The sequence below is a fragment of the Mixophyes fleayi genome, chromosome 2 (genome assembly GCF_038048845.1).
Source record: "Mixophyes fleayi isolate aMixFle1 chromosome 2, aMixFle1.hap1, whole genome shotgun sequence".
NCBI classification, from domain to species: Eukaryota; Metazoa; Chordata; class Amphibia; order Anura; family Limnodynastidae; genus Mixophyes; species Mixophyes fleayi.
This window is the reverse complement of record NC_134403.1, coordinates 40,205,807-40,229,727: the sequence shown is the minus strand read 5'-3', so window position 1 is coordinate 40,229,727 and position 23,921 is coordinate 40,205,807. Positions and strand designations below refer to the sequence as shown.

General features: G+C 40.9%; 1 protein-coding gene across 2 annotated transcripts in view; it reads right to left on the bottom strand.

Annotated features, from left to right (window-relative positions):
- Positions 1-23,921, bottom strand: part of CUL5 (cullin 5) — a 46,474-nt gene that overhangs the window by 12,127 nt on the left and 10,426 nt on the right. The window contains exons 3-15 of one of the 2 annotated variants that reach the window (XM_075198835.1): positions 23,395-23,494; positions 22,237-22,413; positions 21,507-21,648; positions 19,665-19,810; positions 19,501-19,581; positions 15,704-15,809; positions 14,941-15,071; positions 14,525-14,632; positions 12,882-12,946; positions 11,378-11,510; positions 9,927-10,058; positions 2,283-2,406; positions 1,778-1,953 (exon numbers count right to left, since the gene is read on the bottom strand). In XM_075198835.1, coding sequence (XP_075054936.1) covers positions 1,778-1,953; positions 2,283-2,406; positions 9,927-10,058; positions 11,378-11,510; positions 12,882-12,946; positions 14,525-14,632; positions 14,941-15,071; positions 15,704-15,809; positions 19,501-19,581; positions 19,665-19,810; positions 21,507-21,648; positions 22,237-22,413; positions 23,395-23,494 — 1,621 coding nt within the window. The remainder of the gene's footprint in view (positions 1-1,777; positions 1,954-2,282; positions 2,407-9,926; positions 10,059-11,377; positions 11,511-12,881; positions 12,947-14,524; positions 14,633-14,940; positions 15,072-15,703; positions 15,810-19,500; positions 19,582-19,664; positions 19,811-21,506; positions 21,649-22,236; positions 22,414-23,394; positions 23,495-23,921) is intronic. The other variant, XM_075198836.1, reaches the window with a different exon arrangement.

The following is a 23,921-nucleotide window of genomic DNA, read 5'->3' as shown; positions in this document are numbered from 1 at the left end:
TCAACTTTTCATCCACAAAACCCTACTTCCTCCAAAAAAACATCTTGTATAGCAGAGTGTAATAGGCCTTAATAGGGATAAAAATCAATCCTAACCGCATAATGGCAAATTGGACAATAGTATGTTATTAATAACAATAGCCCTGTACATTTTCTTTAGTTTGTTTCCTAAATTTTTGTAGTGTCTCCCAATACCAGTTCGTATGGAAGCACATTTCAGAGTTTCACAGCTCTTACCGTACAGAACCCATTTTTGTACTTGGAGATTAAATCTCTACTTCTAGCAGCAACTGGTGCCTTTGTGTCATACAATTTCTCTGCTTAAACACAGATAAAAGCCACCTGGTGCAGGCGATTTATTCACATTAAATTGTTTTAAGCTTTTCTGGACCAAGATTTTGGTCAGCCAGTATGTACGTTTTTGATATGGCGTCTGCAGAATTATCATACAACATATCAACATGTTCCTTTGTATACACAGGGGTAGAACAATGCATTTTCACTGCTCACTTGTCACCAAACTGTTATTTTCATTTTTCAGAGGAGCAACATAATCTTTCAGTGTCCTTTTTTCTATTGACATACATACATTAATTTTAGGGATTGGACTTGTTCTCTTTAGTAACCTGCTTTTCATTTTCTTTTTTTAGCCAATCCAGTTTTTTTTTTTGGGCAACTCTTGTTGCATTCTCTCCAATTGTATAAATTAGCAAATGCAGTTCATTGAAATCGGTTTAAAAGGACTTCCATTTATGGTGGGTCACCCCAGTCAGAGTCGAAATGATGACCTCAGCCTTAAGAGGATTTGTCAAACCAACATGCACTTCTTCCCTATCGCTTAAAGTAAAGTAGACTACAATATGATCACCATTTCCCAGCCTCACCTTGATTTGAACATTCGTTAATGATTGCTTAAGATTACAAGATACAACAGAACATTTTCTAATTGTAGTTTCTACTAAATGACCCGTGGAATTGTCCCACAGAAAGCCTACAAACATTTGCCCCTTTCCAGTGCTAGAAGTCCCATTGAACCAATCAATTTCAGGCTAATTAAAATCCCCTACAATGACAACATTTCCCAGTTCTGCTACCTTGTCTGTCAGTGGTTGGCGCAGAGACTCATCCTCATTTATACAAAGGGGCTTATAACATACTCCAACAATTATTTTGTCCGATCAGAAGCGGAACTAACGAGCTGTGGGCTCCGATGCAGGGAGGAGGGAACCGGGGCCCGACCCTGAGCCATGCAACGGGACCCCATTATATCGATGGGCCCCGGTGCACTGCACCTGTTGCACCAATGGTAGTACCGCCCTGTGTCCGTCCTTATCTGTTTGGAGCAGCACCTACATGGTTTCATCACCATCACATGCTCCAATCATCCGTCACACTCACTGTCACTTCTACCAAACAAACATAGCCCTCCACATTTCCGCTCTCTCGGTTGTGAAGAGAATACAGCAATGAATATATTAGCAGCCCAGTCATGTTTCACCCCATCAAATAATGTCGGTCAAATGCCAACAAATCCAGCTCTCCCCTTTAGCCAACTTGGAAACTGAAGATGGCTATTAGCTTGATCTAGATTTATATTGTAGATTTGGTATTTTTTGTGGTTTGTAAACCCTTACCCATTAACTCCCACCACAAACCCCTGTTCCCCATGTGACCTATTTATCCAACTATTTCCTAACCTCCCCTGCCCTCTCACAAATATGGCACACCTGTTCTTAATAAGACTGAGGTACTAGACTACACACAAACACAATACTCACAATGCCGTTAGACATCAAATGATGCCAATGTAGCTTTCTACCACTGTGGTTCTTCTTGTAGAACTCCTCCACTTCAGGGATGAGGTCCTCCAGTTCAGTGGGGAGGGACACAAAGACCTTTTCTGAGCTCCTCGACCATGCGCCAGCATTTAAAATCTTAATATTCACAGAATCAGCTGAGATGACAAAGAATGAATACAAATAAAAAAACAGTACTGGGTTAATGATAAAAGCAGAAGATATGTCTGTATGAAGTCACAGTGTCTGTAGCCACCACTCTAATATTCCATTATGCTGTCACCAAACAACACAGACCATCAGACAGTAATATATATGTTCACATCCAGAATGTTGCCACCGTTTAGCTGAACATTACTGACAGTTAAGACAAATCGGTTACAAAGGATTTATGTAGTGTTCAATTGGAAGCTTACTCTGCAGGATGCATATTGTATAAAGCCAAGAAACATAAGTCACGTCTGCAGGTTAAATACAGAACTCCTACCTGGAAGTGCCAACTTATTGTTTTTATGCATTTCTTTGAATGCCTGGTTTAAATCTTCAGATACTTTAATGTCTTGGAACATTCGGGCCAGTTTGTTGACGTAATCTGCAGGCATTCCCACTTCCTGAAAGAAACACCAAATAGGCAATTAGGAAACAGAACCCTCTACTGATAGAAATTTAGTCTAGTTATTGTTTTTTTAGTTCTAAGAGTATTCCAGTCATTTCTCAAAATAAATGTAAAATAATTTTTCCTTTATGTCTGGTGTGGACATGTCCTATAGTATAACTCTTCAAAGAGCTATTTTGCTTGACTTCATATCTGCACCTCTTGCTAATTTAAAGCAGCGGCATTGTAAAAAGTACGCACATCTAAAGCAAAATTGAACTTACATGAGAGAACTCCTTTGTATGTAGAAATGGGATTTTTATACTTACGTAAAATCCGTTTCTCTTAATCCGTTGGGGGACACCGGGACCTTGGGCTATAGGGTAGAGCAGGCGAATGCTGGCACTTTAACTTTTAGTTAACTAAAACTCTGGCTCCACCCGCTCTATACCCCACCTCCTGCTAGAGGCCAGTCTATGTTTAACCAAGCCCGCAGAAAGGGAGAGAGAGAGAACCAAAGAAAAGTTGTGTTAAGTTTATTCTCTTTTCTTTGGTTCTCTCTATCTCCCTTTCTGCGGGCTTGGTTAAACATAGACTGGCCTCTAGCAGGAGGTGGGGTATAGAGGGGGTGGAGCCAGAGTTTTAGTTAACTAAAAGTTAAAGTGCCAGCATTCGCCTGCTCTACCCTATAGCCCAAGGTCCCGGTGTCCCCCAACGGATTAAGAGAAACGGATTTTACGTAAGTATAAAAATCCCATTTTCTCTCACATTCCTTTGGGGGACACCGGGACCTTGGGGACATCCCAAAGCTGTCTCACAGGAGGGAACGCTCAGAAGAAACGGCCCGAAACTTGCATCCCTAGAGGCAAACACATTAAATCTGTAAAACTTTGTGAAAGTGTGTACAAAAGACCACGTGGCCGCTTTACACAACTGTTCACTGGAGGCACCATGGCGTGCCGCCCAGGAAGCACTTACAGATCTTGTAGAATGCGCCCGCAGATTAGCAGGGACAGGCTCCCCAGCCCCGTTGTAAGCCTGGCGGATAACAGCCGTAATCCACCTAGCAATGGTCACCTTAGAAGCTGGCCAGCCTCTTTTGTGAGCATCATAAAGAATCAAAAGATCCTTAGTTTTACGAAACTTCTGCGATCTTTTAACATAAATTCTCAAAGCACGAACAACATCAAGATAACGAATAGAATCATCGTTATCAGAAGACGAGGAATCAGTTAGAGCCGGAATGACAATATCCTGATTCAGATGAAAAGTGGAAACAACAACCTTTGGAAGGAAGGGTGGTTTAGTTCGAAGAACTGCCCTATCCTCATGAAAAACTAGCAGAGGAGACTTACAAGACAAAGCCGCAAGCTCTGAAACTCTGCGTGCCGTTGAAATGGCTAAAAGAAAAACCGTTTTCAAAGTAAGAAACTTGAAATCTACTGAATTCAAAGGCTCAAATGGAGGATGCTGTAAAGCCCTCAATACCAAATTCAAATCCCATGGTGGAACCGGAGGAATATAAGGAGGTTGAACATGAAGAACACCCTGAATGAAAGTCTGCACATCAGGTATAACAGCAAGTCTTCTCTGAAAGAAAATTGAAAGAGCTGACACCTGACCCTTAAGAGAATTAAGACGCTAACCTGCATCCAAGCCGTCCTGCAGGAACCTCAGTAACCTGGCCAAACGAAAAGAAGATGTAGGATACTCCTTTTCATACCAACCAATATATGTCCTCCAAACACGATGATATATTTTGGCTGAAGCCGGCTTTCGAGCACGAAGTATGGTCTGAACCACCCGTCTCGAAAAACCCTTAGCTCTTAAGATCCTGGCTTCAACAGCCACGCCGTTAAAGCCAGACGATGCAAACCCTGATGACAAAAGGGACCCTGAGTTAGAAGATCTGAGCGAATTGGCAACCGCCACGACCGACCTCCTGCCATGAAGAGCACGTCGGTGTACCAAGCTCTGCGCGGCCAATCCGGCGCTACCAGAAGCACTGGAACACCCTCTCTCCACCTTTTGCAGTACTCGAGGAAGCATGGCTATCGGAGGAAAAAGGTACACTAAGCGGTACTTCCAAGGCACCGACATAGCGTCTACCGCGACTGCCCCGGGATCTCTTGCACAGGAACAGTAGTGGAGAACTTTGTGATTCAACCGAGATGCCATCATGTCGACATCCGGTTGACCCCATTTCATCACCAACTGTTGAAACACCTCCGGATGGAGAGACCATTCCCCTGGGTGTAGAGTCTGCAGACTTAGGAAGTCTGCCTCCCAATTTTCTATTCCGGGAATGAACACGGCCATGATTGCCGAAACGTGAGCTTCTGCCCACAGAAATATCCTGTGAGTCTCTCTCATGGCCAGAAGACTCCTGGTGCCGCCCTGATGATTTAGATATGCCACTTTTGTGACATTGTCTTTACTGGCTTTCCCTGCAGCAAATGTTGCGCACCTTTTAGAGCGTGAAACACTGCGCGCAGTTCCAAGACATTTATTGGAAGCTTGGACTGGCGTCTGTTGTAATTAGAATCCAATCCCAAATGGAGAACAAGCGACCCCTGGAGAGATTCTGCCTGTGTAACCACCAGATCAGTGACTGGCGCGTCTGTGGAGATAGGCGTAACACCTGACTCACCAGATTTCGATGAGATTTGTTCCATTGCGACAGAAGTTCCAACTGAAACTGCCGTGCATGAAACTGAGCAAACTGGATCGCCTCGAATGACGATACCATCTTGCCCAGAAGCCTGATCGCAAAATGAATGGAGGGTCTCCTTGCCATCAACAGGGATTTCACCATCCCCTGTAAGGCTAAAACCTTGTCCTGAGGAAAAAATACCCGTCTCCGACAGGTATCGAATAGAAGACCCAGAAATACCATCTGCTGTGATGGGATCAACTTGGATTTCTTGAAGTTGATAATCCAACCGTGCAACTCCAGGGTTTGGATTGCCATCTGAATGTGTAACAGAAGCTTCTGCGAAGAGTCTGCCTTTAGAAGCAGATCGTCCAGGTAGGAGATGATTGTAATCCCCTTGGCTCTTAGCAAAGCAGCCATCACCGCCATGATCTTGGTAAAGATTCGTGGAGCTGTGGCGAGATCGAATGGAAGAGCCTGAAACTGGAAGTGCTCTGACTGAACCGCAAACCTCAGCAGGGACTGATGACCCCTCCAAATGGGCACATGGAGATATGCATCCTTGATGTCTAGAGCCACCATAAATTCTCCCTGTTCCATGCCGAGAATTACCGAGCGTAAAGATTCCATCTTGAAGCTGGGCACTCTTATCTGAGTGTTCAAAGCCTTTAGATTGAGAATCGGTCTGAAGGAGCCGTCGGGTTTTGTCACAAGAAAAAGATTGAAATAAAACCCCAAACCTTTTTGAGAATGAGGAACCGGAATAACCACTCCGGCCGACAGAAGGGATTGAATCGCCTCTGTTAAAGCCAACCGTTTCCTTGGACACGATGGAAGCCCCGTGGTGAAAAACCGTCTGGGAGGGAGACCGAGCAGATCGATCCTGTAACCCTGACTCACCACTCCCCGAATCCAGACATCGGTGGTGGAATGACACCACCGATCCCTGAACCGCAGAAGGCGGGCTCCAGCCACTGACGACAATGGAGGAGCAAAATCCCCGTCATGCAGACTGTTTGTCTGCTGGCCTAGCAGCTGGATGACGCGCCGACCAGGCCTGACGTCCCCGCTGCAAAGCACCTCTAGGGTTGGATGTCTGACCTCTGGAGGATTGTCCTGAGGAATACTGTCCTCTAGACCTACCTAAGGAACGAAAGGCCCGAAATCTAGACATCCTCTGCTGGGGAACACTAACCGGGAGGAAAGTGCTCTTACTTCCTGATGCCTGACTGATAAAGGAATCCAGCTGAGGACCAAACAGAACACCTCCTGAAAAGGGAATGGACTCCAGAGCCTTTTTGGACTCTACGTCCGCCTCCCAGGACTTTAACCAGAGAGTGCGAAGCGCTGCCACTGCCGAAGCAGAAATGCGCGCTGCCATCGTCCCTGCTTCCATAGCAGCTTCACCTAAATAATCAGTAGCCCTCTGAATCTGTTCCACTAAAAGAATCAATTCAGAGGATGGCCTGCCAACCAACAAACCCTCAGACAATTGTTCCGACCAGCGATCAACAGCTTTGTTAACCCAAGCTGATGCTAAAGCAGGCCTCAAAGAAGCACCCGCTGCCAAATAAATGGACTTAAGAACGGTCTCAACCATCCGGTGTGCACCATCCTTAAGAGTGGCCTGGTAAGGCAGAGGAATAGTAGTTACCTTTGCCAACCTCGCCACAGCTGCATCCACCTGAGGAAGCGTCTCCCATTTAGCGAGAACCTCAGGAGGAAATGGATAACATGACTGCAGTCGCTTAGTCACCTGAAACTTTCTGTCTGGAGAAGACCAAGATTTCAACAGCAACTGCTCCAAGTGGGGAGAGGCCGGAAAAACCACCTCCCTCTTTTTGCGTCTTTCAAAAAGAGGATGCAGAAACTTCAGGCACTTGGTCCCCAGGAATCTCAAGTACCTGACGCACCGCCTGAATTAACTCTTCCAGACTCTGACGATCTGCTGGGACCTCCACCAACGAAACAGCATCTATGTCAGAACCCAGCGGTAACTCACCCTCTTCCTGGGAACCACAATCAGAATCAGATTCATGTTCCGGAAAAGAGGCGGCCACCCGCCTCCGTTTACTTCAGTGAAGGCGGAGTGACCGACTGCATCATCCTCTCCAAGGAGGAAGAGACCGCTACCAGACCCTGTACTGAGGATGCAAGACCCTGCACCCAGGCTGGTTCTCCAGACTGCACTGGAGCAGCAACAGGCAAAGCTTGAACTAAGGAAGCAGAATCAGAAGATTGAGCAGCCTGAGACTGTACCTTCTGAGCAAGCAGTTCCACTGTATTAAATAGAGACCGAGCCCAAGCAGGCTCCTCCGTGTTTGAACAGACAGCCACTGTTTCACCAGGAGTAGTCTCCGTGGGCCGACAGGACACACACAGAGCCTGTGTTCCTGACTGCCCAGACGGTAACTTAACATGACATACAGCACAGGTGAAACATAACATAGTAGCACCAGCCCTGCCACGTGTAGATTTTTCCCTCTCAGACATGTTCAAAGATGGGACAAAACAGTACAGTAAAATGCACACAATACAGATAACAAGCAGCACACAAACTACAAGAGAAAGTGAGCCTGCAATACAGCCAAAAGCTCCTAACTGTGTAAAGGTACAAAAGGCTAAACACACCAACCCCAACCCTTTTCCTTACAGTATACAGGATAGAAAAGGGGAGAAGCAGGAGCTTTAGATATGGCTGCCTATTCAGGTATCCACACACGAGGAGTGAAGGACTACCACGGGGGAAGTGCAGAGGATTAAAACACCACCCCCCCTCCCCTCAGGGCCCAGCTCTGGACTGGATAACATCTAAGACAGACAAACAACTCAACCAATCCACAGCCTAGCAGGGCTCACTGAGACAGTGACCCTTGCCTGACCCTGTTCCCTGAGCTAAAAATAGAACTCTTATCTCTACCAATTAAACAGACTGATTTTAGGAAAAAAACAGCCAGCTCAGAGAACCTTCTGCGATTTCTAATATCTCTCTCACAGCACTATGCTGAGAGAGAGTTTACTTACCTGCTGCCAACCCTCCAGACGCAGTATGTGCAGACAGCATGCTCTCTGTACCTGGAGGACAGACCCCAGCCACCACAGACTGTGTCTGGCTCCAATGGAGGGATAGATAATCGGCAAAGGGGAGCAGGCAGCAAGGAGGACCTACACGGCACCTCCGCTCCCCCCCCCCCCCCCCCGCAGCCAGCGCACAGCCGTCCGTGCTGTGCGCTCCACAGACCTCCCCCATCGCTGCCTCACACTCTCCTCGCCGGCCGCAGCCGCGGGAGAGGAAAATGGATAAACCTGCAGCCAGGAGTCTGACTGACAGCCGACTACGCGGCTCAGCGAGCCGCCGGCTGTCAGAACTCGGAGACACAGTCTCCGCTGTCATTAAAATAATAAAATAAGAAAAAAAAAGGAAAACTGGCTGCTAAGCAGCCCTGTGCACAGCCCGCTTCGCCGGGCACTTGAACTAGACTGGCCTCTAGCAGGGGGTGGGGTATAGAGGGGTGGAGCCAGAGTTTTAGTTAACTAAAAGTTAAAGTGCCAGCATTCGCCTGCTCTACCCTATACCCCAAAGTCCCGGTGTCCCCCAAGGGGAGAGAAATGTATTTTACCAGAAAGATACATTACAAATGTACTAGAAACTGTTAGTAACAGAGCTGAGCAAATGTTTTTGGAATTCTCTGTACTGTTGCGATAATCAGATGTAAATGTGAATGGATTTAAGTCCTTATACATACAGAGATTCAAAATTTCCCAAGACTGAAAACCGTGCTTATCTATGTCTTTATTCTACACACTGGATTCATTTACTGGATTTGCTGGAAAAGGTGTGGCCTTCCGGGATAATCAGTCCTATAAAGGGGTTACTTGAGGCAGAAGCTATTAAATACATCAGTGTCTGCTTAGGGTTGTGGAAGTGAACTGTGCCTTAATAAATAGATTTCTGAAAACGTAAGAAAAATAGTAGCCAATGCTCATGATACTAGAAAAGGGCTCCAAAGCCAGTGCCAAAGATGTTGTGTTCCATGAACAGCAGATTTTCTCCATTTGTGCACAAGTACACACAGGAGTGGTCAACAAAGGTCACTCCTAGAGTAAAGAATACTCAGTAGTACACAAAGATCCCTACTATAACAGCTATAAAATTAAGGAGATGAAGACATAAAAGTGGATTAAAAGAAACACAGCGTTTCCACAAAAGTTCCTTAACCCAACCATCAAATACAGTGGTCGAAGTCTCAAGGGTTTCAGTCTGCTTTGTAATCCCATGACCCTTACTGATTGGAAACATTTAGGGAACAAATACTAATGGGTCATATTAACAAATTCTAACATAGAATGTCAGGTAACCCATCTGGTAGCCAAAGCTTAAGTAGTGGTTCTGGCAGCACGACAAAAAACAAAATGACTTGATCTGGTACAGGAGATTAAGGATCAGCACATTTTTGGGTCAATTTAACACAAACGTGATTGTATTTATTAATAATCAAGCAAGCAGCATGTCATTTCAGGTAACCACCAAAAGTGCCTGCTGTGGCATCTGCTGATCTTACAGTAAAACCTTAAAATGAATAGTTGATATTCAAGACAGTCCAAACTAACAATTTTCTGAAAGGGTAGTGGTAAGAATATGGATTAAAACTACAGCTAAGCTGATGTGCATTATTGTAAAACATGCTAGCATAAATGTTCGGTTCAAATCACTGTTTTGGTAAAGGAAATGTCGCCAATTAGGAAACCTAAAATGTTTTTCTTTTCCACAAAGCTGGTCCAAAGCAGTTCACAAACTTCTGTACTCTGTACATAAAGGTTTCCAGGAACTATACTAGATACAATTTTACTTCTATTCAATGGGTAAAGAATTTGTTTCTTACCCTGAGCCACTCAACCATGTTCTCTTCAATTTCACTGTCAGCGGAGATGTCCAGAATTAGACGCCTGGTAAGATGTGCTTTGTGGTATCTCATGAAGACATCTTTGTTCTGAACATACTTTAGCACCAGCAGCTGTGGACAACAGAAATTACCTACAATTTCAAGGTAATCACGTGGTTCCCACCTCCCCCATTCTGGGTCTTTTATCCAAAAATTAAACCAAGACACACATGATAGCAACAGCTAAAACCTTATACCTAAAACATTGGGAAACCACCAAATGTTGTTGTGCTTACCATTCTTTTCTCAGAGGATGGAGGGGGACAGACAATAGCTTATATTTCCCTGCCTAAAATGCAGGACACTGTGGTAAAAAACGGTCCTTCCTATAACCTGCTTGCTCATCCTCACTTTACCACAAGCCTGGCAAGGAGACACGAACAAGAGGATCATAGTCAAAAAGAAACCAAGTATTCCTGTGTGGGCTGGTCTGACTCACCATTAAATCCTTTTCTCCAAGGTTGTAGGATAAGTACAGAATATTCCTTCACATGCAGTAGGGGACACAAGTGATGGGATGTTTCAAAACCATTCAAGATTACAAACCCACAAATTTGAAAAACAGATTTGGAAAAAAAAAAACCCATAGCACTTGAATTGAAAAATTAAAAAACTTGTTTCTATTATGTTTTAAGATTGTCCATACCAAATTTAAAAGGATGGATTCTAAATGTGATATTTCTAGCAATTTTTGTTATTACCACATTTGAAAATGTTCATATCTGTGTCTATAAAGCACTTAAAGTAATGTGCCTTAGCAGGTGGAAGGGGTCAGTTTGCGTGTGTACCACTCATCCGAATGTAAAATTAATGAGAAGTGGAGCCAAATTAAAAGAGATGGTATTGGATGAGGGATCAAATCTGACCGATTACAAAGTATCCCTAGCAAAAACTAATGTGTACATCTGCAACTCCAGAATGCCATTTAGATGAATGCAACAACTGTCAGCTGCAAGATTCTGATCAGATAACAGAACAACTGATAAATAACTTGGAAGAGGAGGTAATAGAAAGCGTCATTTGACTGTTGCAGTTTTGAAACATTTGCAAAAAGATTTTGGTTGATCCTTTCTGTGAACAAATCCAAATATTGAAAACACACTCTTTTATAGCTCAATAGCTACGGCATACTACAACTATCTTAAAGAAAACATTAAAGAGAATGAGACCCAATTGTAGAGTGCTACGGAATTTGCTGGCGCAATATAAATAAATGTTGATGATGACTTATCAGTCCAGGACAAAGCTCAGTCCTTTCATTGGAACAACGCTCAAGCGAACAACAGCGACCAAAAAAAATTGTTTGGGAAATCAAATATGGGGTTCAAAATTCATGCCCTCATAAGTCATTAAAGCACTGATTTGTCCATAGTAACTGGAGACAAACTTACCACTTCCTTGAGCTTTGCCTCAATTTCTTCAGAAGTCAGTTTTTTACTCAGAGGCGTTTTTCTCAACAACATATCACAGTAATTAGCGAGTAATTCAGGACACTTTGACTCTGGCTGCGTTTTCAATCCCACCCTGTAACAAATGTTAAACAAAATAAATACATTTGTAATATCTGTGTTTAGATCTACACACTCAGTGGCCACGTTATTCAATAAAGCTTTCTAGTACTGGGAAGGACCCCACTTTGCCCCCTGAACAGCCTGAATCCTTTGTGGAAGGGATTAAACAAGGTGCTAGAAACATTCTTTAGAGATTCAGGACCAGTTCACAGGATATCATCACAAAGGTGCTGCAGATTTGAAGTAGGACACTAGAAGATGGGTAGATAGGGGCCCAAAAGGGATGCACATGGCCTGCAACAATATTCAGGTAGACTGTGGCATTTAAAGATGCTCAATTGGACTAATGTGTGTCAAGAAAACATTCACCACACCCTTACACCACCAACAGCAGCATACACCACAGACACAAGGAAAAATGGATCCATGTTGTTTACACTAAACTATCTATAGTCTACCATCTGCAGAAAGCAGCAGAAATTGAAAATCATGAGATCAGGCGACATATTTCAAATCTTGAACAGTCCGGTTTTGGCGAGCCAGTGCCCACTGTAGCCTCAGTTTCCTTTACTTAACTGACAGGAGTGGAACACAGTGTGGTCTTCTGCTGCTGTAGCCCATCCACTTCAAGGTTTAACATGCTGTGCATTCAGAGCTGCTCTTCTGCATATCGCTGTTGTGACGCATAATTATTTGAATTATCGTCACCTTCTTGTCAGCTTGAACCACTCTGGACAGTCACCTCTGTCCTCTCTCATTAACAAAGCGTTTTCTCCCATAGAACGGACGCTCACTGGATGATTTTTGGCTTGCACATTATTCTCTGTAAACTCTATAGAGACTGTTGTGCAGGAGATCAGCAGATTCTGAGATACTCAAACAACCCCGTCTGGCATCAAAAATCATTCCATGGTCAAAGTCACTTAGATTACATTTCTTCCATTCTGGTGTTTGGTCTGAACAACAACTGAACCTCTTGGCCATGTCTGCATGCTTTTATGCATTGACTTGCTGCCACATGAATGACTGATTAGACATCTAAAGTAACAAGCAGGTGTACCTAATAAAGTGGCCACTGAGTGTATGAGTGTATGTATGTATGTATGTATGTATGTATGTATGTATGTATGTATGCATGCATGTATGTATCATATATAAAATGTATAAATATAAAAACACATTACATGACATCAATTCTTTTAATACTCAAAGAGTATGAATAAATGTATCCAAAAATATTTTTATACATATATCATCATTTAGAAATGTATTTATATTTTCTAATTAAACTAGAAATCCTGATTCAGTTGTCTCGGTTAGTTAAATTTAGAACAAGTGTGTACTGTGCACCTGAAAATGTAAAATATACAATGTAAAAAGTTACCCTTTCTGCTTCAGTGGTAACTCAAGTTTAAATATTGTTGCATCATTTACAACAGCTTTATATGCCTGAAAAAGAAAAAAATAAATACATTGTAATCAGGATTTTTTCATTAAAAGATAAAAAAGGAACAATACTCACATTCCAATAAAATGTTTATTTCTCACATAAATACCTTCCTTTCTCTCCTAATCATATACAGAAACCAACACAATATCACTTCCTAGCAACTGAAAAATGAACCTTTACTGTCTGATCTTTACTATATACATTGCTAGAAAAACTAGTAACCCCCATGTGGCATGTATTCACATTTAATTTTAATACATAAAAGAATATTTCCTGTCAAATCCATCATTAAAAAAACTGAGAATAAGTCACACAGCCGAATGTCTAGAACAGGTGATCCTCAAAAAGTGAATATCCGTGCGAGAGACGAGGCCACCAAGAGACCCATGGAAACCGTGACAGAGTTACTGTCTCCCATGGCAGAGATTGGATAAATTGTTCATAGATGGGACAACATGTGCCTGAGCACTTCACTAATCTGTACTTTGTGGAAGGGTGGTAAAAAGAAGACAATTGTTGTAGAAAATGCACATGAAATACTGACTAGAGGCTGTAGAGACTCATACCAAGATGTTATGGTCTTGGATTTTTTTGGCCTCAACACTAGGACCTATGTTTGACGCAAGCCTTACACTGCTTATCACCCCAAGAACACGATCCCTACCACGAGACGTGATGGGACTGGAATACTGTCACAGTTTCAGGCAACATGAATAAAGCAAGATATGCAAGATCTTGATATATTACACCCATCCCATGGAGTTGCTCACTCAAAGGCTAGACCTCAACCTCATCAACAATTATTTGAAAATTACTGTTCACCAACAGTCCTATCCAACCTTAAGGAACTTGAACAATATCGAAAATAAAAAAGGTAACAAAAATGCAATGTTCAAATGTGCAAAGCCAAAGAGTCTCCCAGATGTAATGAAAGCTACTTCTACCAAGTATTAAAACATGGAGTATAAATACTTATATAATCAATTATCCATTTCTATCTGTTATTACAAAAATACCTTAGTTTGTTTACTTGACAGAAGAGTATTTTGTGCTGATCACTGGTACGAAATCATTTTAATTTCATGATGTAAGAAAATAAAATATAAAAAAATTGCAGAGGGGGCAAGTACTTTTAGAGCCACTGTAGCGTTCATGTATGAGAGTAACTGGCACCCCCACATAAAATGTCAGAGTACCACGACATAACAAGTAACCTTAGCTTGTGTTTAATGGGAAATGCAAAGGACCTCAAGAATAACAGTCATTTTATGTGGAAAAGATGGTAGAATCTGGCAACAACTGAACAAGTTCTATGGACCATTTAAAAAAAAAAACCATATAAATGATACATTACTTCTAGTGTCTGATGAATGCGAGAGCCATTTAAAAAGCCGTTTTGTTTGTATAGTGGGGAATTAAGAAAGTGATCGAATCCAGTCAAGTGGCAAAATAAGAAAGGCTTCTAATAAACATACTTGTCCATCTCTATCTTAAATATTATTTACACAGAGCCTTTAAATATATAAAATAAGTAACTGCTAACCAAAAGCATAAGACATGATAGGATACGAACTTACCTTGTCCCGAGCAGTAAGAAATCTTGGATCATCTTGAAAAGCTTCTTTAACTAGTTTGCTAAATCTATTAAACAATGTCAGTAATTGCTCTACATACTTTTCTGAATCCTTTTAAAGAGAGAAACATGAGAAAACACAAAATTACTAACAATATTCAATAAAGGAGAAAAAAAAAAACCAACATTTATAAATAAATAATGGCCATGCTCAGCATATTTAAACATGTGGACCACAACTGGTGGCTCTCTGGCTGCTGAGTTACATTTCCCAGCACAATCTCCTCTGCTAATGATTGCTCGCCAGTGTCTTACATATTGCATACAGATAAAGAGATGTTCATCATCAAATACAAGTAGGTACGACGGTTCTAACATTACCAGCATTACCTGGAACATGTGCCAGAGTCAGATACTTACAGTAGTAATGGTTTCTGCAGCTGCCACCATGTCCGCTAATCCAGCGCTAACAATGTGCTCTTCCAAGTCTTTTAACATTGGCTCAATGCCATTAGGAACTTTATCCATGAGAGAAAACATTAAGTGCAACTCTGAGAAGAAACCAGAGTAAACATATAATAAATGGATATTAAATTACTCCTTTATAAATAAACATAAAAAGCCTATATGGATCCAAGACTGAACAGTAGCCCAAGGCCTGAACTGTACTGCAGAGTATAGGAGTCCATATAATGGCATGTATAAAAGATGAGCTGTATATACGACACACACATTGTTGTGGACCTGAATCGAGGACCACATCCACAACCCATATTTTGGCTCAGAGAGAAAACTTAAAACAAGTTGGATGTATGAACTTTGTTTCGTATAAAGGTGAGTTTGGACACCATAATCTTTCTGCATAGATGTACCAGGAGTCTCACGTCCCTTGTGTGATACTGGAGACCCTGCACATCCATTGTATAACTCTCAGTCTGCGGCTTCTTGCATGACTTCATTCACCACCTCACATTATAGGGCTGCCACTATTACATCTACCTCACTAACATTTACATGATTGGTCAGCACATCCATCTTCCAAAACCATCTGCGTTGTTGTGAGTATTCCAATGATCGGACTACGGGTTATTCTATCCCCACTGACTTCAAACCAAGAGAAGAAGTATGAGGAGAAAAAGATTGTGGTGTATTAGCAAACTGGCAATTATTCATCAAGTTTTACTTATAAACTTACTATCTGTCTCATTGCGCTTGATCATTCCTTGGCACTCCGCTAAAATGGTCTCCTTGAAGGACGTCACAAGGGCATTCACGCAACACTCCATCAGCTGTAAAGGGGAAAATACAAGTCACTGTACTGCATGGATGGACACTCTCTCCATTACAACATATTGCTCAGAATTTCTCTACTGCCACAGGATGCAAAATAGATTAAATATGGATGGATACGCCATCTTACCATAAAACCTGTATCATGGAAGTGTGAGTGATAAATTAATCAAATAACAAAATAAGTGATGACACAAGGAAAGTTTCACGTTGTAAAAAATTAAAATAAAATCCTACTTTTAAGCACAGCAGGATGTATCCTCATTGTACAAAAAAAACCATTTAAAGTCCGCATAAAGATTTATATTCAAATATAATACATAGAATTCAGACATAATTTCAGATATTTTAATTAGCAGGAGGAGTTATGTTACACCTTGTAAACATAATGAGTACATCATTTACAAGGATACAACTTACAGATTTTTGCTCTAAGGGGTGGATTCAATTCTCTGCGGAGTGTTTCCAGAGTGGTCGCAGGGGCACTCCGCAGCGATGTAACTCGTACCCCATTAGAGGTACTCAGGAAAACTCTGATGTTCGGGTACCGTAGTACCCGGAAATGAGCACAGACTGACATCACGGTGATGTGTCCAGCAGCTCATGATGGGGAAATGAATTGTCCCCTAAATGACAAAACTTAATTATAATGCTGGTTTTAAACAGAGATTATTCCTCCAATCAGCAATTGTGATTTGTACTGACTTGGTGACAGTTGTAGCTGCAGTTTGTAACAGCTTTAGTTGAAATATGAAAGTACTGAACAATTGGCAGAGTAACACATTATATATATATATACATATATATACACATATATATATATATATATATATATATATATATATATATATATATATATATATATATATATATATATATATGAGAGATTACACAAAAAACATTAATACATGGGCTTCCTACACAATGGGGCATATTCAATTGTTGGCGGTTTCCACTGTGGAAAAAGTATTAGCGTTATTACGGTAATACTAAACCGGATTTCATAGGTATACAGACAACATAATTGCCATCTGGAGAGGCGATGAAACATCGCTCACCCTTTTTTTGCAGGAACTAAACACCAATCCCTACAATCTCCAATTCACCACTAAGCACAGTCATGATGAAGTAGAATTTCTAGATCTACTTATTTTCATCCAGAATAATCATCTAGAAACCAAAACATATCAAAAACCCGTGGATGTAAACAGTTACATCCTTGCCACTAGCAACCACCATCCACAATGGCTCAATAATATCCCATACGGTCAATTTACAAGAATAAAGAGAAATTGCTCACAATTACATCACTTTGCAGAACAAGGACAACAGCTAAAACAACAATTTCTGGAGAAGAAATACCCACTAGATACCATTGAATCGGCGTACAATCGAGCTGAAGCTAGGGAAAGAGTCCTTACTTCAATCCAAAAACCCCCAAACTACATTAACACAACAAGAAGGAAAAATATTTTTTATCACTAACTACAATAACCAAGCGTTCAGAATCCAAAAAATCATTAATTCCCATTGGAACATACTGAAACAAGACCCCGAACTGCATCCAATTCTTCCCCAGAAACCAAGTATCATTTTTGTAAAGCCCCAGATTTAAAAAAAGAAACTGGTTCAGAACCATTTCCTCCCCAAGACAACGATACAAACCACCTTGATCCCACACCAACAACAGACAGGATTCTACAGCTGCGGCAAGTGCATAGCATGCAGGACATGCGGCATGAGAAGCACTAAGCCAACTCACACCTTTCAATCCACCACCACCAATCAAACATACAAAATAAAGGACTTTATCACCTGCGACACTAAAGAGGTAGTCTATCTCTTCCAGTGTTCATGTCAATTACAGTTCGTAGGGCGTACAATCCGACCACTAAAAGTAAGAATGGCAGAATATATACGCAACATCAAACGGAGTCTGCACACCCACAGTGTCTCTAATCACTTTCACTTAAAACACAACAGTGATCCGTCATCTCTCACATTTATGGCAATTTCCAAAATCAAGAGGAACTGGCGAGGTGGGAATCTCACCAGAATCATTAACAAAGAAGAACACAGATGGATTTTCGAATTAGGTACTCAGACTCCCAAAGACCTTAACATTGAGTTTGATGTATGTAGCTGTCTGTAATACTCGTATCACGTACGGCAAGGTCAGATGCGCACCGTGCTGCAATACCACCCAGTCCATGCCCGATCTCATTCCGAACTCGTAAGCGATACTGGGTGGGCCTGATCAGTACCCAATGTGCGAACATTGGGGAATATCAGGTCCAGCATAGTACGTATTCTGGAGAGTTGACCTCCCTACCCAGTGATAGAGAACAGACACACACACACACAATATACGGAAAATGTACAACTCAACCCTCCCTACAAGACTTCAATCAATAGTACCGATGCCAATTAGTCTAGTATCTGCTTAATTAAAATGTATATATGCCTGTTTTTATATATTAGGACATCCTTTTTCATTTATTATTACACTATCTCCCTACTCAGTTGATTTTAACCTGGATCTATATACAATATTAATGTGCTATAATATACAGCCCATAGGGATTTCATATGCTTCTCTATGAAGATATATAGCTTCCACAGCACACGAGGCCCTATATACATATACCCTTTCAGATATACACATATATGCATGTCAAATGCACCTACGTGTAATTGTAAATAGACCAGAATCCCTCATCCGCTCCGCTCCCCTGCATCCTATATGTTTATTTCCACCTCTGTTAAATTCATAACAAATAACAATGTGTCAGTATATATGATGTTATAACAATTTTATTCCACCAAAGATGACAACCATCATATATATGCGCTTTTCAATGTACTATCGATCGGCGTGACAAGCCGCAATATGCTAAACATTCAGGATCTGCAGCAGAATGATATTCTTGTAAACATCCAACATAAATTGTCAATCATTCCTGAACACCGTATAAAAGATCCGCCCGTCTGCATACGTACATCACCGCCTTTAGAAAGTCACCTAGGTGACGAAATGCGTTGGCCTATAACCCGCTACTTCCGGTTTGTGCACATCCGGTTTTGGGCATCCAGGAAGCGTGCGCTCCACTACACTTGGAGTTACAGACTACCACCGATTTGTTAACAGCCCTATCGGACACTTCACCATCAATTGCTAGGAAGACCCGCTATCATCTACACCACACTTGGACTGAACTGGACATTTCCACGAACAGTTGTCACATCTGGGACTGCCTTCAAGCGCAAGTATTTAACTCAAATTATTTGGACATTCGTATAACTTGCTGGACATTTCCTATCTCTTAGGATTGCCATTCTGATCCCCCTCTGGATCGCATCATCCCATCGGCTATTAGTACACCACTATATATATCAATGGTCACGATTCTTTGTGTCCATTGGGTTTTTTTCATGACATGCGTGTATTCTGCATTTAATGTTTTTATATATACTGTTGTATACCTATGATTTTACATATCCTTGATAAAGACTATATCCCTTACTTATTAGGGTACCTCATTATTTAAGTTCAAGCGCAGAATATTCTGTATTTATGCAACAATTGAATATGCCCTAATAGATAATAGAATAAATAGCCACTTTCTATGTTACACTGAGCTAATGTACAGAATATAATATATTTATTTAGAAGTGTATGTGCATACCCACCGCCTGCACAGAGCTGCACTCCCGTCTTGTCTCTAAATACCGCCGTGCTCTATTGTCCTCTTCCTTTAGTTTAGCATCTGCCTGTTCAGGGTGAAACAGCCGTTACAAACTGCCATTGCGGCGAGATTACACACAAACATTCTATATACAAGATATCGTCTTACGTATTTCATATAATTCTGTACACCGTTTTGTTGCAGGTAGGAGGGAGCTTGGGTACGGTAAAATCTCTCTGTTGAATCCAAGTAAGCTTTTTCAAAATTATCCCGGTAGATCTGGAGTTTGTCCTCTGGATTCGAACAAAGGTTAACTGCAACCCAAAACCAAAAACCCAAACAAATGGACTTAATTGAGAAAAAAAACAAAAACACCAACACACTTTCATATTTATTATGCCGGCCAACATTTTAGTCTACTTTATACTATACAATGCTATACTAACAAGTTCATAGTCTCAGTATTGCAGTTATAAAGCACTCATAAGCTTTAAAGTGTCTCTCAGGGTGCAAAAAAGCATCACGGTAGGTATTAAAATTCTATTGAAAATTCTTGTTTTAAATAGACCCCACTATGTGAATCTGTTTCTATAATAACCTATAGCTTAGGATATTCTTTCATAACCAAGCAATTCCATCCTACAAGCATTTTCTAGCCAGTTTACATTAATTTTATGATACAACTGCTCATGTTTTGTTTGCTTCTGTCTGATGAATCATATCAATATGTATGAATAATGCAACATTGATAGCAAAATAATTCCCTTTCTGGTGCCGACACAGGTATCTAGAGCACCAGTGCTCACAAATTTAGTCAGTACCCTAAGTGCCAGTGTGGTGGTGTTCCCAATTGAATGTATGGCATATCTAGCAAATACGGGACTGCAAAATGGATTTGGGATCCCACTTGAGCTACCAAGCCACAGGCTGTGCACCTCTGATGCTTATTTGAAGATTTTAAAACACACTAGCAAGAAAATGTATTTCTTGGGTCTATGTCCGTCTTTACGTTACTATGGATCTATTTTGGTCTTTACTAACCTTGTCTATCACAAGGTGTTGTCACTATATGTCTGGAAAGACTACATTTACATGTAAAAACATCAATAAACACAATTTACATACAAACACAAGTAAAACCACTACTTGGTATTAACATTGTCCTCCATGCTCGCTCTCTCTCACTCCTAGGCAGCAGGTTACCATGTTAGGAGGGAGATGCTGCTCTACCTGAGCATACAGAGTGTGACAGACAGACTTTTAAACTTGACTAAAGAAAAGTTCTCTGGATGGGGCAGAGCTAGTGATGACAACAGCTCAAATCAAATTCACAGCATTTTATTCTTAATTTTTTAACTTTAACCAAGCCCATGAAGACATTTTCCTGAAGATGTGGTACGACCTTCACCTTGCTGTATTGGGCTGAGGGAGAGAATACTTATTTAGCAGAGCTGTTGTGGAATCTCAGGTTAACACTGAACAATGCATTTTATGTTCATGGTTCATATCTGAAAATGGCAATTCTGGGGTTTAGTGGTCCTTTAAGACACCAGCAAAGCTTCACAAGCAGATGGCAGGGCCACTTTAGCTATAAAATCATAGTTTACACATTCAAAAATAGAGAACTTCATTGTACTAGAGTCACAGAGTTCATAACTCCACATCATGGGTTTTATAAAGGAAGCGGGAGCACACTTATGTAATTTCACGGCACAATGGTAAATTGTCAGTTCCTAATTAAAATATTTTGGTAAGAAATATGACCCATCTCAAATTTAGACTTCAATGTTAATGTTAGCAGCCATATTTGCTTGTTGTAACAAATTTTTTCTAGTGATGATAGAAAGTAATAAAATGTAAGGAAGATGCTGCCATTTCTTCAGCACATTCTGTTAGCATTAAAGAGTCGGGCAATGACATTCACCAAGTATGAAGAGGAGCAAATACAAGCAAGTGATTGTGTATTCCTACCTCTCACTTGTTAAATCAGGTACATTTTGTAACCCTTACCATAGGATTCTCGAACACCAATTACTAGATGGGAGTCAAACGCTTCCCCTAATCTTTCCGCATGGACCAGTTTCATTGCACTATCCTGAAGTCGATTTTTTATATTTGAAAATATAGACTCATTCCATGTATCCAGCATTAGCTGCACAACAATAAAAACAGAACACATGTGAAAAGTCAATGTACAACAACATTAAGCAAATATAAGAGTCATAAAAAAAACCCATAAGCAACTGTAAAAAGATGTATGTTCCAAGCATGCAAACACAGTATCCTGAGAGGTTATCAAAACTTCAGAGTAGAATTGAATAAAAATATCCATTTGAAACCTCAATGTGAAAGTCATCTATTCATACATGTGAAACTAATCATCTGTATACTACCGACACATCAAAACTACAATAGTCAGTGCTGGAATTCTACAGTATTTTGCCCACTAGTGACTATAACTCAAGCATTTAAACATGAATTAGCAAACAGCCATACATACAGATCTGTGACAATTATATATCTGTAAATATTATAAGATGCTCTGTATTCTAATTTCCATTATATAGGATTACCGATACCGCCACAATAATGAAATAAGGAATTGTTGCTAGAACAGAAGTTGGTATTTAACATTATAACATACAGTAAGTGCATGACAAACTAACTTGACTAGTGTCTGCTGAAAAGTACACATAATTATATAAGTACAGCCGAACATTCCCACAGGGACCAGACTTACCTTTCTAACAATACTGTCTTCTACATTGGATTTCTTGTTACTTCCTTGCTTTCCCATTAAAGTGATTTCTAGCTGACAGAAGGGTTTGGGTAAAATGTCGCACTGGGTGAAGAACTTGCGCCATTCTACGATATAAGCTTTAAGTAAAGCAGTGTCATCCTGGTGACTCAATACTCTCTTTAAGGCAGAAAAAGAAATGCACAGGTTAAATTTTATTTGTGAAATCACCAGGCACTACTCTAAAACAATACATGGAATTGCTGCAAATTGCTTAGTATATTAGCAATCAAAAAGAAGAGAAGGTCAATCCAACTCTAACCAAGCAATGAATACACAGTACAGGACTATACAGACTTAAATGACTCATTACAATGGGGTCACATTGCTCTTCTTCCATTGTTACTCACTAATTTAGCAGAATTCAAGGGCTCTCTGCCTTTATTTATTGGTTTATATATGCACTTCCTTACTAAACACATAGCTTTTATTTCTAGTTTTCTCCGGTATTTTTGAGCCATGTATCTATATCATTAGGCAGAGCTGTTTATTTTCATTGCTCTGGACTAGAACACAGCTTGGCTGCCCTCTGCAATGGATACGGTTGAATCTGCAATGGATACAGTTGTATAGCATTCCAGGACAATGCAAATAAGCAACTCTGCCTAATAATATACACTCAGTGGTCATATTATTAGGTACACATTTCTAGTACTGTGTAGGACCCCCCAGTTGCTGCATATTAATGCTGAAAATCTCCCGTTACACCACATCCCAAAGATGATCTATTGGATTGGGATCTGGTGATTGTGGAGGCCATTGATGTACACTGGACTCATTGACATATCGCGGAACCAGCTCAAGATGATGTGTGCTTTGTGACATAAATAAAATGGTTGCATGGTGAAGCCAATAAAGCACCAAGTAGGGGAGGGAGGAGGATTGTGTAATGTAACATGTAGGTGGGCAGCACATAAGCATTCTAATATTTTGGTTTGACAAAGAACCTGTAACCTTTCACTTCAGCTTTCACTAAAAAAATCATATCTGATAACTTATCAAAATTATACTGCAAATACTTTTCCCAAGGCAAATAAAACAATTTACATGCTATAATCAGATGTAAAAGGACAAAGAAAAAACAAAAATACAAACACTCACGGCTTGAGCTTGCTTGATAAAATCTAGGATGTCCTCTTTTAAAGCCTGATGGATTTTTGCTGGACCCTTGTCATCCCATAGGCAAACTGCATGCACATCCCTAAAACATAAGAGGCAAACTCCTATATAATGCATCAAGTGAGGAGCAGAACAATTTCTACTTAATGCATAAGAACGTCGCTAAAGAAATAAGTGGAGAAGACAAGGAAAAACTATATAAAAACAAATCCTTTGTGCAAATGGTTTGTTGTTATATATCTGCAAAGGTAGGCCGATCCTTTCATCCGATCCCCACTCCGTTTAGGCTCCAAGAGTCCACCACTACTCCGGTCTCTGCTTACGTTGTGAATTCAAACATTGAACAGTGGTTACTTAAGTCTCATCCCCGTGAGCCTTTCCATTCATGGGAGAACACAGAGCTCTCTTTAAAAAGGTAAGCCACTGAAGCAGAGAGCGAATTAGCTCTGGACTCGTTGGATCACAGCACCACAAGTCACAGTTTGCATTTAATTGCGACTTCGTAATCT